General features: G+C 35.3%; 1 protein-coding gene across 1 annotated transcript; it reads left to right on the top strand.

Annotated features, from left to right (window-relative positions):
* The first annotated feature begins 16 nt into the window (after window positions 1-16).
* LOC134847577 (retinoic acid receptor RXR-alpha-B-like) lies at window positions 17-23,586 on the top strand. Its single transcript, XM_063864673.1, has 7 exons — window positions 17-560; window positions 11,278-11,536; window positions 17,023-17,313; window positions 18,443-18,539; window positions 19,021-19,168; window positions 22,476-22,601; window positions 22,804-23,586. The coding sequence occupies exons 1-7, from the start codon at window positions 279-281 to the stop codon at window positions 23,320-23,322; spliced, it is 1,722 nt and encodes a 573-aa protein (XP_063720743.1). The 5' UTR covers window positions 17-278; the 3' UTR covers window positions 23,323-23,586.
* Window positions 23,587-25,563: the final 1,977 nt, after the last annotated feature.

Genomic DNA, 25,563 nt, shown 5'->3' with positions numbered 1-25,563 from the left:
TTGAGTATAAATATATTATCAGCTTGTATTTTTCAGTTACAGCTGGAGTACAATGTTTTATGTTTTTTTCATCGTCTGAGATGAATTAAAAATTTAACAGCATTGTTGCTTTAATATTGAAGAAGATTTCTTAAGGAGCTGGACTGCAAGAACGCGTTGACTACTAATTTCAATTAAGAATTGCATTAGCAATTTGTCTCACCTAGTTTGAAACCATATCTAATGAGAAATTAAATTGATATCATTCGGTTATCTATTCGACCAATGAGGTTGAAACAATGGATTCGAATAGCCAATCACAGATTAGCACTCCAAGTCCAGGTGAAAATGAGTTGAAGCAGATGTCTTCCCCCGTGGAAAGCAGTTCATCAAATGGAACCATTACAAATGCTTTTTCCATGAACTACTCAAATCTTATCGCTGACCACGCTTCCGAGGGGAGCAATGCCCATACTCCCCCCAACCGGGAAATCATGGGCCACCAGTCTCTGGGAGGGGCCATGCCTCTCTTCTCCCCCGGAATCAACATGAATATGCTCAACATCGACAGTAATTCCGTGGTAAGTTACCTATTTCGGATTCTTAAAGTACAACAACGATAGCCGGTTACTGTGCAAGTAGCGCAGACTGTTGCGACCACAATGATTGAATTTATAAATGTCTTGTTCTTTTTTTCATGTGAAGGGCTTGAATTAGTTTGATGTGACGATAAAACAGATAAAATAATGCGTGACTAAGCCGGAAAAATGGAAAATTTCAGACCTTTTTTTAATCCTTTTTGATTTTTTCTTTGGAAGCCGAATGATGGCGAAGATAACTTGAATATGATTTCACTCTTGATCATTGTGAATTTTCTTTGAGGATTCTAAAATTTGACGGAAAAAGCACTAGTTATTACTTAGTTCCGTCTGCGTCTCTTCACTCAAGTGATATGATCGGTACAAAAAAGACCAGCACAATAATTTTAGCTTTCATTTATTTTTGTCTTCAATTCATCTTTTTCTGCAGTATAGTTGCACGTACCTAGTAACTAAAAGCAATGATAGCACGTGTGCAAGTAACACAGAATGTTCCGACCACGGAATTAGTTTGATGCAATTAAATTTTAAAAAAATATTGGCAAAATATGCAATAAAAAAGGAAGAAGAACTAGTTAACAACATACAAGAATAGTGAGAAAACATATTAGAAATTTCCGGACGAATTAGATTCAAATAAGTTCAGTTTGAAATCTGCGGGGTGAAAATAGAAAAAAAACATCCGACCATTTTGGGTTTGCTGAAAGGATTCTATTATGATACCTTACTTGAACCTCTGAGAGCTTTCTTCAAAGTAATTTAAATTGGTACGACTTTCCATACAATTATGTGAGAAATTGATCTTGTTTTATTATGATACCTGAATATCTTGTAGTTTCTTTTCACTTTGTCCAAGGATAATTTTTTTTATTCCTTCGGGGCATAAAGCATTAAGTGGGTCTAGGGAAAAAATCACAAAAAAGTCTGCTTCGCTATAGACTATTTGGGTCTATTTTTCGAGTCCCAGCCGGACCTTTTTTTCTTCTGTCGGAATAGAATTTTTTGGGAAGATTTGAATTATCGGACTTTTCCTGCCGATTTTTGATCGGCTTTCTTTACGAAGGATTGAGTCTATGTTTTTCAAAGCATCCACAAATTTCAGTTATTGTTGAAACTTTCTTTGTAATTTACATTTAATTAGGATGTTTTTTTTTTAAAATGTTAATCTGTTGGGTTTATGGTATTTTGACTTAATTACCTCATTTTACGTCGTTTGAAATGTAATAGTGTGTTATGCTTTTTTGTATCATACTTATGACAACGTTTCGGTTTCGGCTCAAGTGGTGTTTACTTCGTTAATTTCGGCTTATTTGCCGCCCGGTAATTGATTTTTTTGCTGATTTATTGCTGATGGATGTGGCTCTTGACATAGTTTTGTCTATGAACATTATTTTTTCGCTTTTTTGTCTTCGAAATAATGCCTTCCATCTTTGTACTATTTTGAGATATCCATTTTGGCTGAATGAGCCTAAAATTTGTCTAAAGGCGCCTTTGGCCGAAAAAACACAATTTTTGGTCAAAATTTTCCATAAAGTGCATAAAAACGCCTTTTTTGGCCTGTGCCTGGTTTTTTCAAAATTTTGCCTGCTGCGCAGAAAATTTGGTCAAACTGGGGTCTTCATAGTGATTTAGGAGAATTTGGAACATAGTGATTTTTTTTGAAAGCTGCTGTGTAAAACGAATAATTTATTTGGGGCCCGAACAATCAGATTCGGTTAATTCTTCTAATTGAATATGCGATAAAAACAAATGAATATGTGGTGAAAATAATTGACTTCTTTTCTTTTGCATTTTTTTAAAACTGGCAGTTTTTAGTTATCAAGGTGCCTTCGAAAGAGGGTTGACAAGAATAATTTTATAGATAAGATTGTAATATTATTATCAATCAAGTTATCTAATATCATGATTTTCGTACCTTTTTTCTTTATTGATCCTTGAAAAGCTATTTGACGTTTTTAGGTTGTGTTTACGTCGTGCAGATTAGCCTCTGTGTCAGCATAGCATTTTTTAACGTTACCGCAGCATTTTGACAGAACAAAATTGATTAAAATAGTCTTCATGAGCACCTTTTCCCGGACTTGTCAAAATCTTACATCAGGCACTAAAGTGATCAATACAGCGGGGTTTTGAAATAATGCACTGGATTTTTTCCCTTACACAACTTTGTTCACAGAATGGTCAAAATTAGAAATGGTAAATTAAGGTTCAGTTCATAATGAATTCAAGTTCCTGTGTCTGCGGCATACTTGGTCTGGAGGTAACGAATGCGCCTGGGACGGCAAAGGTCATGGGATCAAATCTGACAGGACCTTTTTTTAAAACGGGAAATAATCAGTTTAAAAAGAACTGTCGGCTTATTGTCTGCTTATGTTTTGTTGGCTTAATTGCCACATTGTAGAATTGTAGAGTTAATTAACATTATAGCTGCTTTAGTGTTCTGATTCACCTCTGCTGTTCCTTTGCAATTTTTTTTAACTTTGTAATACATTTTTGCTTTAAAACTATTCTCCGCAAGTGTTTTCGGCCTATTTTTTTAAAATCTGCGTAGTGAACAAATTTCGAGTCCTTTCAATGGAAACATATTTTTATGTTCACCTCTGGATCGCACAAAATGCTTAAAATCTTAAAAGAAATCGTTGTTCAAAGTTTTTTATGACAGTTTTTTTTCGGCTGTTTTGTTTTCCTTTTTTTTCGGCTTGATAGTTTTCGGCTTATATTATATCGGCTTTTTATATTATATTGTATTGTATAACAATTGGTGCGAAGCTCAGCTTCGCCTCTGTATTGAGAATTTTTTGCTAGCTGAACAATGCAATTTGACATGTGTAGCTCCAATTGAGTTGCATGAGATCTAAAGTCAAATCTATTATATATTTAAATGCAGGCTTCACTATCTCGCCATGTTTAAGCTTTTTCAACGTGTTATTTTTGCATGTTTAACGAAACAATTATTTCACGTTTAAGCGAAATCGTATATTGCCTTTTTTAAGATTTTTTTTTGGTTTTCAAGTTTGATTTCAGTTGATTTTTTTAACCTAACTTGAAATTAGCAACCCAATAATGGGACGATTTCAGGGTGTCCAGGGGTTGCGACTTTGGCCTTCAATTACGAATAATCAAATCCTTTTAGTGTACGAGATACAACAATTTTTGTGATTTTTTTCACAAATTTTCAGAAAACTCAAATTACAAAAATGTTTTTTAACACTTGAAAATCCCAAACATGTATTTGAGTGCTGTCAGAGAGCTCTCAATTATTGCGAATTTTGCTTCAAAATATGACAGCTCAAACCCTTGGTGTTTTTGAGTTATGACGTGTTTTATGATTTGTTTAAAATTTTTTCAGAAAACTAGATTTCAAAAAGTTGAAAAGCATGGAAATCCCCATCCTTGTAGTTGGGTACTGTGAGGGTACTCTCAGGATCTCAGATCTTCCAAATTGCAGATCATGCGTTCGAAAGCGATTGCTCAAATGCTCTTAGTTTGAGAGATGTGATTTTTGTTGTCTTTTTTTCTAAATTGTTCAAAGAACTTAGATATAGAAATTTGGCAAAGTTTGAAGTTCCCATCTCTATAGTGAGGCTCTGCAAGGGTTTTCATAGGAGTTGCAGATTTTTCCTCCAAATATGACCGCACAAACCTTTGTATGTTTCGACATGACGTTTGTTGTCATTTCTTCACAAAATTTTCAGAAAACTTGTATTAATTTTTTTCTTTAAAATTTGAAATTCCTAGCCCTGTAATTGGGGCTGGCAGTGTACTCTAGGTGGTTGCGAATCTTTACTCCAAATACCAAATATGAATGCTCAGATCGTTGTAGTTTTCGAGATATGACGTTTTTTGTGATTTTCAGAAGTCTTTCAGAAAACTTCTTTTTTTTTTTAATTTGATTTTTTCTACCCTTAAGTTGGGCAGTCGGGTTTGCGAATCCTGCTTCTAAATTTGACGCTCAAATCTTGATAGTTTCCGAGATATGACTTTTTAATGGATTTTTCAAAAAGTTTTCAGAAAACATAAGTTAGCTTTTTTTCAAAATTTGAAATATCTAACCCTGTAGTTAGGGGCTGTCAGCGTACTCTCAGGGGTTGCAAGTTTTGCCTCCAGATATGACTGCTCAAGTTTGGGTAGTTTCCGAGATATGTCGTTTTGAATGGTTTTATTAAAAAACATTTTTACAAAACTTAAGTTTGAAGTTTCTCAAAATTTGAAATTTCCAACACTGTTATTAGGTACTGTGAGAGTACTCTCACGAGTTAACAATCTTGCGTCCAAATGCGACATCTCAGCTGCTATTAGTTTCCTAGATTAGACTTTTCTTAATTCGTTTTAAAATTTTTCAACGAACTTAGTTAGAGGATGCTTTATTTCCAATATCAGCTGTTTTTTTTATGAGTTGTTAAAACTTCGAAAGACCGGAGGTGCGTTTTACGCTAGTTGGAGTTAAAATTGCCCTTTTTACCTCATTGAATTCAGAAAAAAAGTTTTTGTTATTCGTGATCGAAAAAATTGGACGACCAGGATAATTCTCATTGGTTAAACGCTGTATACAGTCAAACCAAAACATTTCCTCAAATCTGTACGTTCATATGGCAACAAACATAATCACCGTTGTTTTCGAAAATCGTTTTGACACTTTCGAGTGCAAGTGTTTTAAAATTGGTAACACGAATTTTTCCTGTTAACAATTTTTCTTACAAATCTTACTTGCTTTATCATTGAACATTAACAACTTCCAGGCTCGTGCCGACTTGGTCTAGAAGTAACGTGGTCCCCTTTATACCCTAATGTCTGGGGTTCGAATCATGGCGGACATAATGTTTGTCAGTATATATGGAATTTTTTTTCGGTAAAAACTGAATTATCGTACTTTCGTTTGCCTTCTCAAGTTGTGTCGTCTTAGTTGCCAGATCACGGATTTTTCTTTTGGTGTCAGCCATTTCAATTATAGTTGTAAGTGTTCTTCATTGTAATTCAATGGGGCTTGATTTTTTTTGGCTCAGCTGATTTCTCTTCAAAGATTCTCGGCTTTGTTTCCGCTAAGTTAGTTTTGTTTCGTTACTTAGTACCCTTGCTATAAGCAAGGCTATTGCAATCAGGTACTAGACTTTTTCCCGGAAACAACTTTGTCCACAGGATGATCTCCAATTTCAAGATCTCCATTTTCAGCACGTTGAACTCTGAACTGCAGCAGTCGTTTCTCTGTTGGAAACTCATACATGTTAAATTCATCAAATGAACCGAAAAACGCTATTTGTTCCAAACAAGATAACAATATTAAAAAGTCGATTTCAGAAATTTTTTAACTGAGTATATCTGGCAATTTTTTGAAATGCGGAATTTGTAAATAATTTTGCTTAATGTTTTCCAGTTTATTACATGCAAAATTAGTGTGGAAGTCTTCAGTTTTTATATTCCAAACTATAATTTGAAAAGTGTGACCATTTGTATTTGGTACCATTTTTGCTGCATAGCATTGGCAGTTAGTTAGCATCTATAGCTGCTCCATTTGTGACTAGTGTTTGCCAGTTGTTAAACGTTCGTGGCCGAAAGGGCAGTGCGTGAGACTCCAACTCTCGAGGTCGCAGTTTCGAAGCCCATACGTAGCAAAGTTTTACTAATTCGAGCCACATTTCTACTTTTCTTATTTCAATTTATATTGAGGCTTTTTAATAGTCTCTTCGCTAGTGTGTCGAAATTTGCTTTTTAGGTTGGTTCTAATTTCACCGGCTTGTTTTTTCTAATTTCAAAATTTTTGTTTTCCTTTTCTTTCTTGCTCATATTGCGTCCTTGAGTATACTAAAAACAAATTGTGTACGTGTGTTTAATGAAGGGGTGAGACTTTAACAACTACATATTTTTGAGTCTTTTTTTTAAGTTTGATTTTTTCTCTTTTCTCCTCGGTGTAATAAGTTTTGGCCTATATTATATCGACTTATTGGCCTCATATTTTGTCGTTTAATCAGCGAAAAGAAAAGTGTGCGTGTGTGTGTATTGAAATGGATGGGGCTTCAGCAACTTTTTAAAAAATTTTAAGGTCTTTTTAAATTTCGTTTTTTTTCTCGGGTTGTTAAGTTTCGGCTTAATTCATATCGGCTTATTGGCCTCATTTTTTGTCGTTTAATGAGCAAAAAAAAGTTTTTATGTGCCTGTGTGTATTGAGAGAAATGGGGGGGGGGAGGGGAAATAAACGTTTTAGTTTTGAAGTGAAGTCTATTGTTTTTGATTTTTTTTCGGCTTGAACGGTTTTCTCCCAGTTATTTTCGGTTTTTTTACAGCTTGGTAAGTTTTCTTCGGATTCTGTTTTTATCGTCTTTTGTCTTGGTGAGAGTTTTTAAATTCTTTTTGGTCCGACCATTCAAAATGGGGAGGAACTTTGTATTCGGATATGTTTTAGTTTTTTACTTTTTCACGCAAAATCAGGTTCCACCAGAATTGATCAGACTGGCTTGAGTGCTATATCTTATAAAAGTTTTCCCTGTTGAGAAAAAATAATTTGAAATTTTTGATTTTTCGTCTTATTTCGAGCGCGTGAGCAGGCTTACATAAGCTTATTTATGCTTAATTTAAGCCTTGAAAATTAAGTTTTTTTTTCAAATGAAGTTAGTTTTTCTTTTAGTTTGTTTTTCTTGTTATTTGTCTTCAAAAATGGTTTTCCAATTTGCATATTTTACAATGACTGACGAAAATGCCTAAGCTCTAGTGTTTCGCTCAGATTCCGTTATCACACCAAGCCGAAAAAACGACACTGATTGGAAAAATAATTTTATTGTATTTTTTTAAGAAGGTCAGAATATTTTGTGCTTCTTGCACAGTTAACGGCTAGCCTTGTTTTAAATTCTTTTTGATAGATTTTGGCATTTCTGATTTTTTTTTCCGATTTAGTGGCTGTTTTGTATTGTATCGCAAGTGATTCGTAGCTCGGCTTCACCTCTGTGTTCAAAATTCAGATACTTTGCTATGCAAGGTTGCCTAGATTAAACTGTTCTCTAGATGTGCTGTTTTTTTAATGTTAGTCTTGCATTGTAAAAGATGCGAAGCTTCGCTTCGCCTCTGTGTTCATGTGGGTGCTAAGTTTACCAAATCTGATATAATATTTCTTCAGTTTTTCTCTTTTTTTTGGCTGTTATTGTCTGCTGAGTGGTCTCAAAGAGCGGATTTTGATGAGTGGAAAAAGTTTCCAATACTTTTGAGGTAGGTTAAAACTTTATAAGCTTTTAAAATTTGTATGAAATTTAAATTTTGTATTCAATGGGTGTCAGCGCAAGTTTTAAGCTGTTTTCTAGACATACGTTAAATTCTGTTTAGTTGGTATTTCAAAATCCAATAGACTAAGTTGACGTTTTTCCTTAGAACTTTTTTCCGACGAACATATGAAAGTGTAGATTAAGGTAGATCTTGTTTTTTGTCGGCATTAAAAAAGAATTGGACTTCGTCTCCTTTTTCTGCCGGCTAGCTTGCCATAATTTTTTTGTGTCGCAGCAATGCAAGCTTGCGGTGCTTCATTTAGCGCTTTCTTGTCAATAAAAAGTTCCTATAAAATCTGCAAATATAGACCATTTAAGAAAATTTTGTTGTTGCATTTTTGTACTCTTTCATGTTAACTTATTATACTAATTGACTTTTTGAGCTTTTTTAAACTAATTTACTAGTGTAATAAGCTTTAGTTTTGATGCTCGCATTACACCAAGCAACTAACATTGACACAAATTTGCTGTGTTTGGAAGTTTTTGTGCCGCTTGCACGGATATCGGCTAATCTTGTCTTAACTTTGCTTTTCTTTAAAGCTTGTTTCTCAAATTTATTTTACAGGAGGGATTCTAGTTCTTCTCTTTAACAATAAAACTCGCTCTCAATTTATTCTTCCCAGAAGAGCTGAAAATTGGCTCTTAAACAACTAACCTAACTGTTTTGATTTTTGAAATCATTTAAAAATGTGTTGTCAGAACAGTGACGGAAGCTTCGTTGCTTCATGGGTCTATGACAGCTGTTGGAGAAATGTAAGTTGAAACGAACTGAAGACATTGAGAATTTTTTAGAAGTTCGGATTTTATTTAACAAATTCCTGCGTTCGTTGTTTTTTATAATTATTTATCATTGTCTTATATATACTGCATTTGTAAACTCTGGATAATTGAATGCAAAAACGAGTTTATTGTGGCTCAATTTCCGAGCTATAATTAATGATCATGACTTTTTATTGTCAAATGACGTTAAATGCGTTGGTGTTTACGAATTGAAAGGTGAACAGCGGCACTTATCGGGGGCTGGGCTATTCTCATGCGCGAAGGACCGAATGGGCGAAAAACTCGTGGGGGAAGGACCGAAAACAAAATTAGCCGAAAGTCAATTTGTTAAAAGAATCAATTGCCATTCAATTAAAATGAATTAAATGAAGCAATATTTTGCTTCTTTCATAACGAAACCCTTGAAATATAAAATTTGTTCCAATTCGGCGGCGGTCAGTAACAATTTGAATATTTTGCATACTTCTGTCCTTTTTATATTCGGCCAACATCAATATTAGGTCCCTGGAAATGTTGACGTTCTTTTTTTCTGTCCAACTTTTAGATTACTGAAATCTGATTGGCTGGTTTTTATTTTCGCGCATTCAATCCTTCGCGTATGAGGGATTTCGTGCATCATCTTTGAAAATATATCAAGAGTGGTTCTTGGTAAATAAGACGACAGGACATTGAGACGACAATTAGACGTTAAAACGGTTCGAATATTAGAGATTTGTATTTCTGAGAAATATTGATGAATTCCATATAGCGCCATCTTAAAGTCGCATTAAAAACGGCTGTCGTCTTAACAGCTGGCACCTTATTTGCCGGACACCATCAAGACTATTGTTAGAAAATAATCGAGAAGTTGAGTGTTGTAACAGTACTTGACGTCATTGGTTCTCGCTTCTATTGTTAATTTTTGTCAGTAAAACTCACAGAAAATGGATGAATCGAGTTTGGAATAATCTATGTTTATACTCGGGTGCTTTAGCGAGCGTAGTGTAAAAGTAAGGCTCCTTTTTTTTTAAACCTAAGTTGCAAATAACCTTGCGGTTTTTTTGATTGCATGTGGCTTGACATTCGATTAGTAATAAGTTAACACACAGTTGTTGCATTTTCAATTCATCTAAGAACCCGAAAAAAGTGATTTTTTCAAACAACAGTACAATTTACAATTTCAAATAAATTGATTTCAGAAGTTTTCCAACTCAATATATCGCATTTACACAATTTTTGGCTCAATATAGAAATGCAGAGAACAAAGCACTGTCGGAGTGATTGGTTTTGTTGGGTCTAGGACGAGCCGACGGGACTACAGGCCGAAATTTAAACTTTACAAGCACCTCAAATATTTATTTTCTCGTCTGTAAAATGTTTTTTTTTTCTAAAATTCAGGCAGGTCCATAATAAATGTCATTCATGACAATGCAGCACTTAAAAATGGCATTCGTAATTTACGTCTGCCGGATTTTGAAATACATAATATATTAATATGAAAAACTCATTCAACGATGTTATAAGTTCTAACTTTCCTAAACATCAGTCTTCAAATGACTCATAGTTTAGGGCTTTTGAGAAAATATTCGGCTTGAGGTCCTTTTCTTTACGAATGGGCTTGAAGTCCCGTTGGCTTGATGTCCGGTTTGGTTTATACAAATGCAATCACTTTATTGTTGAGCCGATATTTAACAAGGCCGAATTTTGAGCAGACGTGGTGGTCATTTTCTGACCTGGAGATATTTTCTATGTTTTGTTCTACTCTGGACAAAACTCTGCAGCTTATTTGAAATAAATTTGAACAGTTTACCAAACAATGTATATATTTTTTGGCTAAATCGGCTAATTTATAAGCCAACTTACAATTGAACAAAATATTTTGTAATGGTGATCAAGTTTGATTGGCTGATTGTAGCCAATCAGATTGAAGCAAAAAAGCTTCAGCTCAAGATGTTGAAATTTTAATTTTGTACGGATACAGTAAAAAGACACTCCGATGTCCAATTTCAATTGTTCAAATTCAAATAAAAATGTTCCTCAAGGAGATTAGCGATTGGAGGAATCAGTATACAAAACCGAAGCGCGATAGAACCCATCCTCACGTGCGCGTAAACCCTTCTATTGCCGATTGTGAACGCAATCACTTGTTTCAAGTTGAATAATCTGGCAATTATTTGCTGAGTTCATTTGTAGATTTATTTGCGAATGAATTAGCTGCTCCTCGGTTTTTACCCGCGACAGCAATTTTCCTAACATTGAAAGGAAAGACACTTAAGTTTCAACTATTCAGACACAAAGTATTTCAACTATTCTTTATTGCTGTTTGTTGAGTTTCATTCGTTTATTTAAAAACTATTTAAAAGTTGCAAAATATAAGTGATTGAATTTATTTTGTAGGGGAATTCACGCAAGTTTTTGATGCAGCTAAGTTTGATGCATTAAGATAGCTCGCAACTTTTGCATGTTAAAAAATAACGAATCGTCTTTTAAATACATAATATCCGTTTCATGTGAATAAACTTTAGCAATTCTATTTCGTTATTCTGTTCTCTATTCTCTGATGTTCAAAGGACGGATATTTGGAATCAAAGGTCACGAGATTTTCGCTGGGCTCGCTTTTAAACATTCCCTAGAGACTGTGCAACACTTTGAGCCATTTTTTTCGCGGGTTTGTAATTTTTGAGTGCGGTTTTTAGAATGCAGCGCAAGCGGCCGCCGCTGCAATGAACAAGACCTCGATCCCGCCCTGTGAGATCTGCAACGACAAGTCTTCAGGCAAGCACTACGGGGTGTTCTCATGTGAGGGGTGCAAGGGCTTCTTCAAGCGAACTGTAAGAAATGGATTGACGTACAAGTGCAGGGATAATGGGAACTGTCCGATTGACAAGAACCTCAGAAATAGATGTCAAGCTTGTCGCTTCAAAAAGTGCCTCGCTCACGGAATGAAAAAAGAAGGTTCCTATTCTCTTTTTTTTCTATGATTTTCTCTCGTCTGGTATCTAAGTGTGGTGGTTGTGGTTATAATGTATAAATATATCATATAGACTCAAGAACAAAGATGTTAATAAGAAATGGTTTTCTTGAACAGGATTATGTTCAGTATTCTCCTGAAATTGACATTAAAATTGAGATCTTGATATAACAAGTCGGGTGCTTTTAATTATCCTAAACTTGTCTGCGCCAGGAAACAATCTAATAATAAGAGACATGTTTAAAATACTTCGGTGTGCCTCTTCATATGTTCCTTTTTTGAAAAGTAGAACTAAGTGAGTTTGGATTCATAGCTTGCTTCTGTTAGTCCAGATTGTATTTGGATCTTTCATACACAAGCTTATAAGAATGCAAATCGTTTCAAGTAACTTCGTTCAAGTTAGAAGAAGCGACGTGCAACAAATTGGTTATCATCTAAAACTCCCAGAAAGCCAGGAAAAGGTGTAAATATAGAAGGTTGAGATCTTTATTTGCTTGCTTAAAGTCCGCCACAACCTGTCTAGTTGGCTATAATTGCACTACCATAGCTTGCAATGCGTTTAATTGATAGTGCATCCTTGTATATGAGGTTACATTTAAATCGTAGAGAAGCTCAGCACCGGAGAAAAAATTCAATAAGCTTTTCTGATCCCATAATTTTTTTTGTCTAACAGGTTAAAGTCAACAATCATATTGTTATGCTTGCCATTAGCAAGCAATATCAAACTGGAATATAGATTTTTGTTGTAGTTAACAACTTGTTTAACAGAATCATTTGAATCTCGTGTATCTTGGTTCATAACGAAATCAAACTTCTATGCGTTGCCGGCCAGCTTAGCCTGTAGGTAACGAATATGCCCCTGTAGGTAAGGGGAAATATTCGGGTAAATAAAATTTTCGGCCAATTATTTGTCTGCCTATCTGTTGTCGACTTAGTTGGCACATCTTGAAATCATTTTTTTTGCAGCGCGCATATTTCTTTAAAGTTGCTTTTAGTGTTTTTACCCTAGCGATAGCAAGGGAATTGCAATCGGGTACTTGACTTATTTTTCCAGTAAACATTTATGTCCACAGGAGTCATTAAACTGGTGGTACCATGGCACATAATGAATTCAACTTTTGTGGTCTCTTGCGCATTTAGCCGGGTGTAACGAATTCGCCTGGGACGGCAAATGTCCATGGTTCGAATCTGACCAGGACCAGTTTTTTTTTTCAAACGGTAATTGTTCCGTTTCAAAAAAAAATCGGCCTTTCATTTGTCTGTTTATGTGTTGTCGACTTAGTTACCACATCTAAGAACAGTTTATTTTAGCTGTAAACAATTTTAACTGCATTTATTTTAAGCATTTTGAAAATCGGGCTGAATCGGAATTCGCTTTTACATTGGTGGTAATTTTACCAGCTCGATTTGTTACAATTTCCCTTTTTCAATTTTTTCGTCTTTTTATCGGCTTAATAAAATTAATATCAACTTTACTGCGTCATTACGCCCGAAAAAGATTTTGTGCGCGTGAGAGCTGTGAGGTGAAAAGGGACTTGGCATTTTTTTATAATGAAGAATTTTTCTGATTTTCTTTTCGGTTTGAAGGGTTTCTGCTTAGATTTTTTCGGTTTTGTTACCGCCTGTTAAATATAAATTTAAATCCAATCAACCATCCGGCGCACCTGGCATAGAGGTAAAACAACTGCTTGAGACGGCAAAGATTTGCGGTTTGAATCCGGCGGGGCGTTTTTTGCAAATTAGAGTTTTTTTGCTCTTTCGGATTATCGTCCGTCTGTTTTTTGTCGGCCTAGTTCCCGAAGCTCGATGCTTCAGCTTTATACAAAGTTGCTGTAACCCCCATGCTTGAGCCGACAAAGCCCGGGAGTTTGATTCAAGTTTAGACTTGTTTTTCTTGCAAGTAGAAAGTTTTGGCCAATTTGGATGGTCTGTCTGCTTATTTTTGTCTGCTTAGTTTCGCAGAAAGGACTATTTTTTTTTTTGAAAATTTGGCTTTTTATAGCATTCCCAAAGCATTCTGTTAAGTTTTTTTTATGGTGCAGCCAATTTTTTTCCGGATATTTTGGGCTTTTGCAGCAATTTTTATTGATATAAACAACTTTTCTGAATTTTTTTTCCGTTTGATTTTCATATTCATATCGCAAGTGGTGCGGAGCTCAGCTTCGCCTCTGTGTTTACTCTTACAATTTGTTATTTTACTGACTCTGACTTTGTATTTCCTTTGGGTTCAATTCAGAAATTTTAAGTTCAATTCAAAGATCGGGTTTTGGAAAGCTCATTTGCTTATACTGCGACTACTCCCAAATTTTTCTGACACCACAACTTGCGGCCAACGGAAAAGGTCTTTTTTACCGTTTTTAAAAAAAAAAGTTTTAGACAATTCTCGAGAACTAACCTTCCAAATATGAGATTTTGTGTTCAATCGAAATTGCAGGTTGAGTGAATCCCTTCTGGATAAGCGAATACGCCCTATTTTTTATAACATCGGAAGTATCAAATATTTGATTAGTTGACCGTTTTTTGGACTTCTTTCGCTAACTATCGTGCCAATTTTGTTATAATAGGTTTAATCGAAACAACAGGTTGTTGGAAGCCTACCTTTATATCTGGCTAGGCCCAGTTTGTCTAAGAAAACAAGTTATGGCCCTCAAGCAAGTCGAAGTTTCGAAACTTTGACATTTTTTTGCAAACTTTTTCGACTTCACTTGAAAACTGTCGTGCCGTTTCTCAGGTTGTATTTAATCGAGAAACTTGGTTTTGGGAATCGTTTCTGCTTGAAAGGCTAAAACTTTCTCTTAGTAAGAAAAAATCAGGGATTTTGGAAATCCTTTTGACCGTTTTTTTAGAAACTTTTTTAATTTACAAATTAGAAATTCAAGCCGGAGATGAAACGTTAAATTGAAAGAACCTGTTGCGATAATGCTTCCTTGAGAAGAGCGGCTCCTAATTTTTTGTTAGATAAGTGTTATCTTTTTGGGAAATTGATTATCTCGAATTTTTCTTCTACTAAATTATTTTGAAGAAACAATTGAGGTCACACTGTCAAATTTTTGAAATCACATTTTTGTGCCGCCTCAGTATAGCAAATTGATTCAATATCAAACAAACCCCTCAAGCTTTAGCTGGGCCGCTAATTGATTTTTATCTAGACATAAGAAAATTTTGGTTCACCTAGATTTTTTCAACATTAATTTTTTTGTCGACTTGAGTTTTTTTTATGTTTGTTGTTGTGGTACGGTGTAGTACTGTTGCCACAGTAACCTTGGCCAATAAGTTGTATTAATATTCTGTTATGTATTGTTAGTATTATTCAAGGCCATTCATGCTGGCCGAACGCAACAGTCATTTGGACGTTTGCAATAGCGGAAAAATTACTAACTCAACAAGCAGGACCAGCCGATATTTTTCCCCCACCAGGGTTTTCTGACGAGTCGGATAAAGAAGAGGAGGAAACGACAGTTAGAAGGAGTAATAGACAAACGAAGAACCAGGGGCCAAAGAGATATGGTAGCCCAGTATCCCATTCGGTCAAACTTATTAGTTGTGAGGACGATGTCACGGAGATAAATTTGGCAGCACTAGAGGCCTACAGAACGAGATTAGCGAACTTAAAACTCAACAACAAAGAAACAACGCCGGAAAACAACACGTTCAACCTATTAGAGAGACACCTATTCAAACGGAAATTTGGGGCTACATCATTGGACGATTCTGGGTCGTGGAGCGCTGCGAGAAACAAAGCGGAAGTAAAGAAAAATAACAAAGGAAACTGAATCAAACATTAAACAACTTAGTAAACTGAGATACAAACTCATATATATTGATTATAAAATTTTATAAGGTATTATATAAAATTTTGTTGTCCTCAGGGGAATGTGGTACGGTGTAGTACTGTTGCCACAGTAACCTTGGCCAATAAGTGGTATTAATATTCTGTTATGTATTGTTAGTATTATTCAAGGCCATTCATGCTGGCCGAACGCAACAGTCATTTGGACGTTTGCAATCTGAAGAGAGATATGAAAAGATGAACATGATCTCTAAACAAAACCAAAGTTTCACCAAGAGTTAAATTAAAATTTATTACTCTTCTGTTTTATTACAAACTAACACCCCTAGCATTGGAACATCACAGTTGTATCGCAAGTGGTGTATAGCTCCCGCCTCTGTGCATGACTAAATAAATTGTATGATTGAGCATATTGAACAATTTGTTCCGACTTAGAACAAATGCTACCGTACCGCTTTGGCTTTTACTTTGTTCACTGATCACTGATACTGGCAAAACGATTTGTGGTCAACTATATTATGTGCTATCTAAAAGCGGCCTGACTGCGGACACTCAATTTTTACTGAAAATAATATCAAAGTTAGTTATGGAATATGATAAATTATAAGTAATAAATTATTTTTAAGATCATCATTTAAGATAATCATTAAGATAATCTTTTTTATAGGTATTTTGTTACAGGGAAGGCAAACTCCACTATCGAAAAGCAAAAGTGTAAAGGTCACGAAAAACGTGATCGACCTCTTGTTTCGAAAGTGGATTAAATTCTGTTTCCCAGTGGAAAATTTTTTGTGGGTTGCGTTTATCAAATAAAAAGTCAATCTCAAATTGTTCTAGAAATTTAGCGAGCTTCTATTTTTTTCTTTGGAATTCGCAAGTTGAGATTTTTTCAAAAAACTAAGTTTTTTCTGTTAACTGCTTTCGTTGACGCTTCAAACTCTCCGATGGCATGTTTTTTATTTTCTTCTGAACGGTAGTCTACCGAAGTTTTTTCGGCTTAGTGGATGCTGGCTGAGCGATAATTAATGCTAATTTAAAGCTGATGATTGCATTTCTCGACTGCGTTCCTGAAGTTGAACATCAGTCGAGAGAAAAGTTTTATAGATGTGTTAGTGGTAGTTGTTTACAATTTTTTTCCGTCTCGTTCTCTATAAGCTAATTTGCAATGCTATGCTTGCGTTTATATTTAGTGTTGCTAAGCTCCGAATTTTTATGATGGTTCAAGAACTCAATCATAAAAGTTTTGAAATGGAAAGAGCGTTAAGGCGATATATTTTTTATTTGAACTCAAAAACTGAAGTTTGCTCTAAAAGAAAATAATGATTTATTTTTTTCTACCGTCTGTCGGATATTTTTGTCGATATCTCAATTTTTGGTTGGCTCTTCAATCAATGAGTTTCATAAAATTATTAATATACTTAAATATAGGGTCCCTTTAGCGTGCCTGGTTACGATATGCCAGCCCTACAAAGAAATAATTATATGGTTAAGCCATGTTAATTTTGTACCTAGAAAAGAATTTCTCCCCGCCTTGCAAAAAAGGGGAAATAGCTAAAAGGATCCGAAATATATACTGTTCCGATTCAAGTTTTTGTCCTTTTGACGACTCGGAACTTTAATGACAAATTTCAAAATGATGGTGTGATACAGTTACAGAGAAGGTTGTAAATGTAATTTTAGCCGTGCAAGAGGAAAGAAGAAAGTCACATGGGAGTAATTTCGTCCAACCGGAGGAAGAGACAAATAAGCAGAGGTTCCGGCTTCTCATTGACAGACTGATCGCGGCCGAGAAGGAACTCACAGAAGATTCAAAACAGCTGCCAGACTCAATGGGAAACAATGTAGACAGCAATCTGCTCACTTTCAGTGTTTTTATTGATGACTCACTCCGAGACACAGTAGAGTGGGCAATGAAAATACCAAGTTTTGTCGACCTCCCGGATGACGTCAAAACACCCCTCTTGGTCTCAGGTCAGTACTATCCTATGCAAAAATTCCAGCAGCTATGGTTTTCGTAGATATAAGAGTAATTACGCTAGCGAGCAGCTAGTGTTTTAGTACGAAACTTTTTTTTTCTAACCTAACTCGCAAATAAAAGTGTTCTTCACTTGCGTGTCTTTTTGCTATAATTATGATCTGTAGCATTGGAAATTTCATAGCAACTGTTCTCGGCTTTGTTTTTGGCTGGTGTTTGTATTGGACTAAGCATCCATGCCTGAGTGGTAAGAGCGTAAGACTCAATAGTTTCTAGGTCGTAGGTTCGAGTCCGAGACTTCGCCGAATTTTTACTGATTCGAAGCTTATTTTTACTTTTTCTTATTACACTTTTTAGAACTCTAGAGCTGCTTTTTGTTGTGTGCTCGCTAGTGTTATCGAAGCGCAGCTTCGCCTCTGTGTTACTCTTGCGATCAGCAAGGGTATTCCAATCGGGTACTAGACTTTTTCCCCCTGTAATGAACTTTGTTCACGTAACAGTCAATTTATTAGGAGTGGCAGTTTCATTTCTGGCATGCTCTTTTTCTTGAAAATTCAAATAGAACTATCATCATTCAAGTGGTAATTAGCTGAGAATAAAAAAATTCTTGTAAAAATCTGATTTCTTTTCGTATTCGTGGTGTTCGTCCTAGTTTTTGTCGGTTCATTTTTCGTATTTTTAATCTCATAAATATTATCTGGCATGCACTATTTTTTTATCCACTTAATTTCGAAAGCATGGGTTTTTTCTTGATTGAAACCGTTTTTACTGTAAGTGACAGGCCATTATTTTGAAATTTACCAATTCTGATTTTGAATTTTTTTCAATTGTTAGTGCGTGAGACTCCAATTTTCTAGGTTGCAGTAGGTCCCAGATCGGATCCCAGACGTAGCCGATTTTTAACTAATTCGAGGCTTATTTCTACTTTTTGTTATTGAAATTTATGGAGCCACTTAATTTGTATTACACCGCGCTAAATTTTTTAAACCAAATCCTTGGCCATTTTTAAATCCATAACATGTCTCTCAAATCCATGAACATGTAGCTCTAAAAGCAAAATAAATGGCTTTATTTAAAAAACTTACTACGCTGACAACTCTCCATTCGACCCACTGATTGTTTCAGCTTTCTCTCAGCTTTTCATCATGAGTTTAATCTTCAACAAAAAAGGAAATATTGGAGCTATAGCATCACACGTGTCAGATGCTGCCAGGATCCGAAGGTAAGTTCAGGAGAAGATCCATCAGAAATTTGAGCTCATTTTTTGTTGATTTGATGGAAGAAAGTAAGATAATTATTTTTTTTGAAAGAAACTCTTGAAGTTTTAAACGCTCTAATTTATATTTTTACGGTTTGACTTCGTTTTTTGAAGGTTCAAATCATAGTTTTTTTTAGTTTTCTTTGAGTTCATCGACACTTATGCGGCTTTATGTTTTTCGCTAATGTTTGTTGAAACTTTTGAATCAAAGTTGATTTGATTGTATTAGTTCAAATTTGCCTTCGTAATTTCAAAGCTAATTTTTCATTTACCGAGTAATAATTGCCCTGATTGTCTGATCTATACGAACTGACTGAAAATTGATATTTTGGCTGTGAAGTTTTATACACCTTTTGAATAAATTAAGGCTTGATAATACTGAATTGTTGGCGCTGATGCTAAATATGATAATGATGACGATGGTAACGCCGTTTGTCTGTTTAAGATTGACATTGGAACTTAAGTCTCAGCTGGACTCGATTATTGCAGACAAGGCCGAAGTTGGCTGCTTGAAAGCGGTCATCTTGTTCAATCCCGAGAGTGAGAACCTGGCCGAGGATCTGAAGTTGGAGATCGAGAGGCGGAGAGACCAGGTGAATCCCTCTTTCTCGTCAAAAACCCAACATTTTTCGCCAGATATAATGATAGAACTAAAGCGTAGGTTTGATCTTTCTTCTGACCAATTACAAATAATTCCAGGAAAGCACTTCGGGGGTCAAGTCTGTATCGTGATAAAGCGCTATTAGACGAGATTCGGATTCCGAGCTAGAAAATTGAAAAAAGTTGTCAGTATCGAGAAGAATGGGTTTGAGTTGTTCGCTTTTCAAAGTAGTTTACGAGGAGAAGTGAGTTAAAGAATAAACCTCCTATCCAGTTTAAAATGCATTTTAAAGTTATTTCAGCTATAGTTGCCAAATGGCTGCAAATTATCATCTAATTGAGACATCTGGCACTGCTAGTTTTTTCCTTATTTTCAGTTGCTGGTCTTGTGTACCTGATCGTCTCAATTCTAGTCGTCTCAATTTTCCGTACATTCATTTCACATTTTCTCAGCCACGCTTCAGGTTAACGTGGTTGAAATATTCTCTGTCACTTGCACAGCATCCGGCTATCCTTGTTGTTAAGAAAATTGGGATGGATTTGGTCTTCGGTTGTGTTTTAGTTTTTTTCTGAGTCATGAACGTAGTGAATTTTCTCATATAAGCCTTGGTGATTTTTTGTTCGTTATTTCTTCAGGAAAATTTCTCACAATTTTTAAGAGTAATGAGCGTAGTGAGTACTCTTATGAAGGTCTTGCTGATTTTTTTTTTAAATTTGTTCGAGCTCAATTTTGATTTTTCGCAGTTTGACTTGTGATTTTAATTTAAGTTCAGTGCATTTCTATTTTTAAAAGGAAGGCAAACTCCATTATCGAGCAGCAAAATAGTGAAGGTGACGAAAAACGTGATCGAATTCTAATTTCGTAAATGGAAATTAATTATCAGATTTCCTAGCGGAATAAAAGTTTTACCTATTGATCCAGTTTTCTCAAATTGGGTTACTTTATATTTAAAAAGTGTCCATCGTAAATTGTTCTACAAATTCATAGAGGCTTAAGGCCATCCAACTTTTTACTCGAAATTCAAAAATTCAAGATTTTTTTGAAAAAACAGGTCGGTTTTTTTTCAGTTTCCTTGCGTTCTATTTTTTTCCAACTGTCAGTTGGCTATGTTTTCACGCCTAAATTTAATTTTACGCTGTTCTGTTTTATTTCTTTTAAAGTTCATTTCAATTCGTTTTTTCAATAAAGGCAAACTCCAGGACCGAACAGCGAAAGTGTAAAAGTCTCGAAAATGCGATCGACTGTATTTCGAAAATGGATTTCAGTTCCCATCGGAAAAAAAGTTACCTTTTAACCCCGTTTTCTGAAATGCTTTATCAAAAAAGAGTCAATCGCAAATTGTTCTTGAATTCCAAAGAATAAGCAAGTTTTTTTTCTGTTTGGTGCATTCATTGACTCTTTTACAACAGTATGTTGGCTGTTTGAGAGTTAATAAACGTAGTTCAGACTGTTATATGGGTGCTGATGATTTGTTTTCAGTTTTTTATTTCCTTGAAAAGTTCATTATTTTTTTCACGCTCTAATTTGATTTTACGCGGCTCTATTTTGATTTCTAATTATTCTCAGTTCAATTCTTTTCTAAAATAAAGGCAAACTCCAGGATCGAACAGCGAAAGTGTAAAGGTCACGAAAATTGATATCGTCTTCTAGTTGCGAAAGTACTAGAAGACGATATCAGTTGCGAGAGTTTATCTTTCCAGATTTCTCAGCCGAATAAAGAAAAATTACCTATCAATCTAGTTTTCTCAAATTGGGTTAATTCAATCAGAAAAAGACCAATCATGAACTGTCTTCTAGTTGCGAGAGTTTATCTTTCCAGATTTCTCAGCCGAATAAAGAAAAATTACCTATCAATCTAATTTTCTCAAATTGGGTTAATTCAATCAGAAAAAGACCAATCATGAACTGTTGTAGAAATTCAAAGAGCTTAACTGGCATCTTCTTTTTTAAAATTCGAAAGAGATTTTTCTAAAAGTAAGTTTTTTTCTGATTCTTTGCGTTCATTTACTCTTTTCCAAAAATATGTTGCCTATGTTTTTGTTTGTAAAGCTATGCGCATGAATTTTTCATCGAAATAGAACCAGTAATGTATCATGTTTAATCGCTTTTGATTCAAACGACTTTTGAAAAGTTTCAAAAAATGTTTTTTTTACTGTTGAAAAAAAAACGGTAATAATTTTTTTGTCTAACTTCAAGCGATTTAATTGAGTGAGCAGGCCTAATTTGTTTTCCATTTCAATCAGTTACAACAAATAGCAATCGGAATGGGTCGCGTGATGTATTCTATTAAAATTTTTGTAGTCGTGGTTTGAAATTTTAAGTCTAAATTCGGGCAAATAAAGCAAGCGATTAGGTCTTACGGTGTTTTTTCGAGAATCCTAATTTCGAGAATCCTAATTTCACGTCAGCAAACTTGGTTTGAAAGCTTTTAGCGCTTCCTTGGCAAAATGTTTTTTAAGAAAAAAGTAAAGTTGTGCTGCAAAAAATGAGGAAGCGGGTGTTTTTTTTAAATTGTTGTCAATTCTGCCTAATGTAGTAACTCTACGCGTTCGATTAGTTTTTTTGTCTCAACCCCAATAAAAAAACGACTTGTTAGAGTTTGTGATGGTTTAAATTTTCGCAAGTTTTGATTACTGTTTTTTGTTTGCCTCGATTTTACGACTTCGAAATTCCGGGTAAATGTGGAATCTTCGTCCGTAGTTTTCAAAGGTTATCCGATGTCAATTTCTCTAGTTTTTTTGCTTGTTTTGTATTTCAAAGCTACTTCCGGCGTTTTTTGCTCGTGTTTGCGAAATGCAGCTTCTTTGCCTCTGTACCCACTTCCATATTTGGTTTTTAAATTTTGAAAACTATTTATTGTTTTCGTAGTTCAATGAAAATTGGTGCGGTGAACAAAGAAACTATCGTGAACAGATTTTTTCTTCTTACTTTACCTTGTGTCATCACGCATTTAGCATAAATGAGGCGAGAAACAATTGAGAAAATTGAAAATTCGAAATATTGGGAAGTGGAAAAGAGCCTAACTGGATATCTTTTATCCACTCCCCGAGAAAGAGCATTGCAATGTGAACGTTTTTTTTTCAGTTGCCTGTCTTTTTTGGATCTGGTTTTCGTTGGTTTATCATTGCTAGGCACACACCTCTCAACATTAATTTGTTCGATGTTCGAATCCGACGTATGTTCGAATCGAACTTCCCTCGCCCATGTGGGCCCTCCCTCGCCCATGTGGGCCCTGCTTTGATTGGGACTGGGGTTTAAAAATGGAATGTAATGCTGAGAAATAAATGTTGCTCTGCAAGGTGTTCCTGGCTCTAGAGGACTATGTCACTGCCCGTCATCCGGACGATCCTTCCAGAGGCAACCGGCTCCTGCTGAGGCTACCTTGTCTCAGAACAGTCGGCCACAGGTGTCTTGAAGAACTGCATGTGAGTACTCTAATAAAACACAACTGCGGTTGGGGTTATTAGTATTTTTGCATACTTTGCATATTGTTCTCAAAGGGCGAAGATTTTCATTTAATTAACAAAGGTATCGTTAATTTATATCAAGATGTTTTGTATAATGTAACGTTTTGTTTTTATTTTGACAAAGATGATTATGTTTGCGACTTAATTTTGCTCTGTTCAGGTATTTAAAGCCCGTTTTGTGGGACAAAATGTGCTGAGTGAAAAAATCCGCCAGCATCTTGTTCAATGCAGCCAACTGTTTTCACATGCCGCCTCACTAGAGACAAATGCTACCGCAACAGTGAGAGCCAGCCCCAATTTCAACCCCCCTCAACAGTCGCAAGTCCTCGGGGGACCCCCCAACTCGGGAACAGGGGGGCTCAGAAACTCAGGGCAAATGTTCATGCAGCAATATCAACAGTCGCTACCTCAATTTCACCCTTCTCAACAACAAATGACAGCTGCTGCGGCGAACTACCAGCAGCACCAAGTGAATGTAAACAACAACAGCAGGGACGGCTCAACATCTCCTGTTAACATTAGTATATCCTCCCAAGGCCAGTCAGAAATGATGGACTCTACAGGAGCAGCAGCTTCCATGTATTTCAGCCAACAAGGAACACACCCAAGCATGGGTGGTCAGAACATGAATTATCAGCAGTCGAGACAGACAGAGATGCAGCAGAACCATCTGTATTAATTTTAACAATTGTGAATCACCGCTCTTCAAATCCCTTCCCTTATCTCTGTGAAATTTATTAGTCAGCATTGAATGTTGCTTCTATTCTTTCAAATAGTAGTCAGTCAGTATTTGTTGTCTTTGATAGATAATTGAACAATGATTTCTCGTTTATTAAGTGTCAATGAACGTAGTGAAGACAATTATAAAAATCATACTGATTTTTTTTGCTTGTTACTGAAAAAAAAATCATGAAAGTTGTTCACGCTAAAATTTGATTTGATTTTTTTGAAGTTTATTTCACGATTAGGTTTTAAGATTTATATTTCCCTGCAAAAAATGAAACTGTGTTCAAAGAAGATTAGAGTTATCATAAAAGTGTCAACCAATTTAGATTCTGGAATTTTAAAAAGCATTGAGGTGCCATTTTTTCTCCAAAATTTGAAAGTATTTAAATAAGAAAATTTTTAATAATAATGGAAACTTCATTTGTTTTTCAGTTTCCTTGTTCATTGACACTTTTCAAATTTCCGTTGGCTATGTTTTTTTTACTGGATTTGATCCATTGCGAAAAATTTGAACATGCTAAAAACTTTGTTTTCTCGATTTGAGTGAGAGCAAGCTAGGAAGTTCGAAAGCTTAAAGCATGGGTCTAAGATTTAATTACACTTGTAGTGTTTACAAATTCTCCACTTCTTTATTCACTAATTTTTGTCACTTCACTTTTTCAAGGTTCCTTCCTTTTTGGCCTAGGTGTAACACTGTCGCCGTTAAACCCTGAGGTCTGTGGTTCGAGTCTCGGCTGGACCTTGTTTTTTTTCAGTATGTATACAATTGAAACATTTTTCGGTTAAAATTGAATTGAATTTCGTTTCTTTGCTAAAGTTTAGGCAACTAAATAAAAAATCACAGATTTTGCTTCTGCTGTAAGCAATTTCATTGCAGTTGGAAGTGCAAGTCTTTTTCATTGTAGTTTCAGGGGTGTGTTTGAAAGATTATAGTTTTGTTTTTATAACTCATTTTTTCGCGGTTCAAATGGTGTCTGCTCGAAAATAGTCGGCTCAGTTGCCCATCACCAATGTTTTTTGTGCTATAAACAATTCATTGTAGTTGTAACCGCAAGGGTTTTGTTTTGCAGTTAAAGGTGGGACATTAAACTTAAGAGATTTTTTTTGAAATCTTTTTTTTTCACCTCATTTGCTGGCTCGCAGATTGTCGGCTTTGTTTCCTCTTCTGAGATTTTGTTCCGTTGCTATTTTTTATTTGAATGTCTGTCATACTTGCCTAGAATGAACTTCCATCGAGAAATGCGAAAATTATAAATTTGGTAGACCCAGTTTTTAACTTTTTTTTATTTTTTCGACTTCGTTTTTTATGTTTGTTGTATCGCAAGTGGTGCGAAGCTTCGCTTCGCCTCTGTGTTTTGTGAAATGGTTTCAGCTCATTGGTTTAATTAATTTTGCTTGCTTTTGATTGCAAAACGTTTTCTTATTTTTTGATGTGTTTCGTAATGGATGGGTCGTTTAAACTTTATAGCTCAAATTTTTTAATGAAAACAGCTTTGTTTTCGGCTCAGCATGGGTCGACTTAAAATTTGCAGCCTTAGGTTCCGCTTGCTAAACAATTCCCAGTTTTTCGAGGCTGTTTTTGAACGTCATCTAATACAAGCATGAAAATTTCGCAGTTCTAGTTTTTCAAGTAATTTTTAAGTAAATTTAATTCTTCAAAAAAAGTTCTTCTACTTTTCTATTCGCTCTCTTGTTACTCAATGCTTTTGTTGTCTCGGAAGTGTGCTATCCTTGCAATAAGCAAGGGAATTGCAATAGGGTGCTACACATTTTTCCCGTAAACAACTTTGTTTGGATGATGACTGCAATTAGTGTCTTCGCCATTGCAGCTTATCAGCACCGATTGATGTATATCAGTTTGTTTTTATTTTTCAAATTTTTTCTCTCGCTTTTTTCTGCTTAAGAGATTTCGACTGACAATATCTCGGAATTGTATGAACTGTATGAAAAAGTTTTGAGTGGGTACTGCGGTCCATCGTGTCTGCTCAAGAATTGTCGGCTTTGTTATTGCGTCGTGTAAGTTTGTTTCGATGCTTATTAAACATTTAGTTGTACTACTTCCTGGCATATTTAATTGAAAGGTTCTTTCCCAGGACGAAATCATGACAAAAAAATTTAATTGATTAGTTTGTCTTGTGCATGTGTTGTAACGCAAGTTGTGCGAAGCTTTGCTTCGCCTCGTTTTGTTAAATTT

Source organism: Symsagittifera roscoffensis, chromosome 6, assembly GCF_963678635.1.
Source record: "Symsagittifera roscoffensis chromosome 6, txSymRosc1.1, whole genome shotgun sequence".
Lineage (NCBI taxonomy): Eukaryota > Metazoa > Xenacoelomorpha > Acoela > Convolutidae > Symsagittifera > Symsagittifera roscoffensis.
This window is presented reverse-complemented; position numbering and strand designations above follow the sequence as displayed.

Coding starts and splice junctions, on each gene's coding strand:
- LOC134847577 (XM_063864673.1), top strand. CDS start 279: ATGGATTCGAATAGCCAATCACAGATTAGCACTCCAAGTCCAGGTGAA. Junction 561..11,277: donor ACATCGACAGTAATTCCGTG/GTAAGTTACCTA, acceptor TGCGGTTTTTAG/AATGCAGCGCAAGCGGCCGC. Junction 22,602..22,803: donor GGTGTCTTGAAGAACTGCAT/GTGAGTACTCTA, acceptor TGCTCTGTTCAG/GTATTTAAAGCCCGTTTTGT.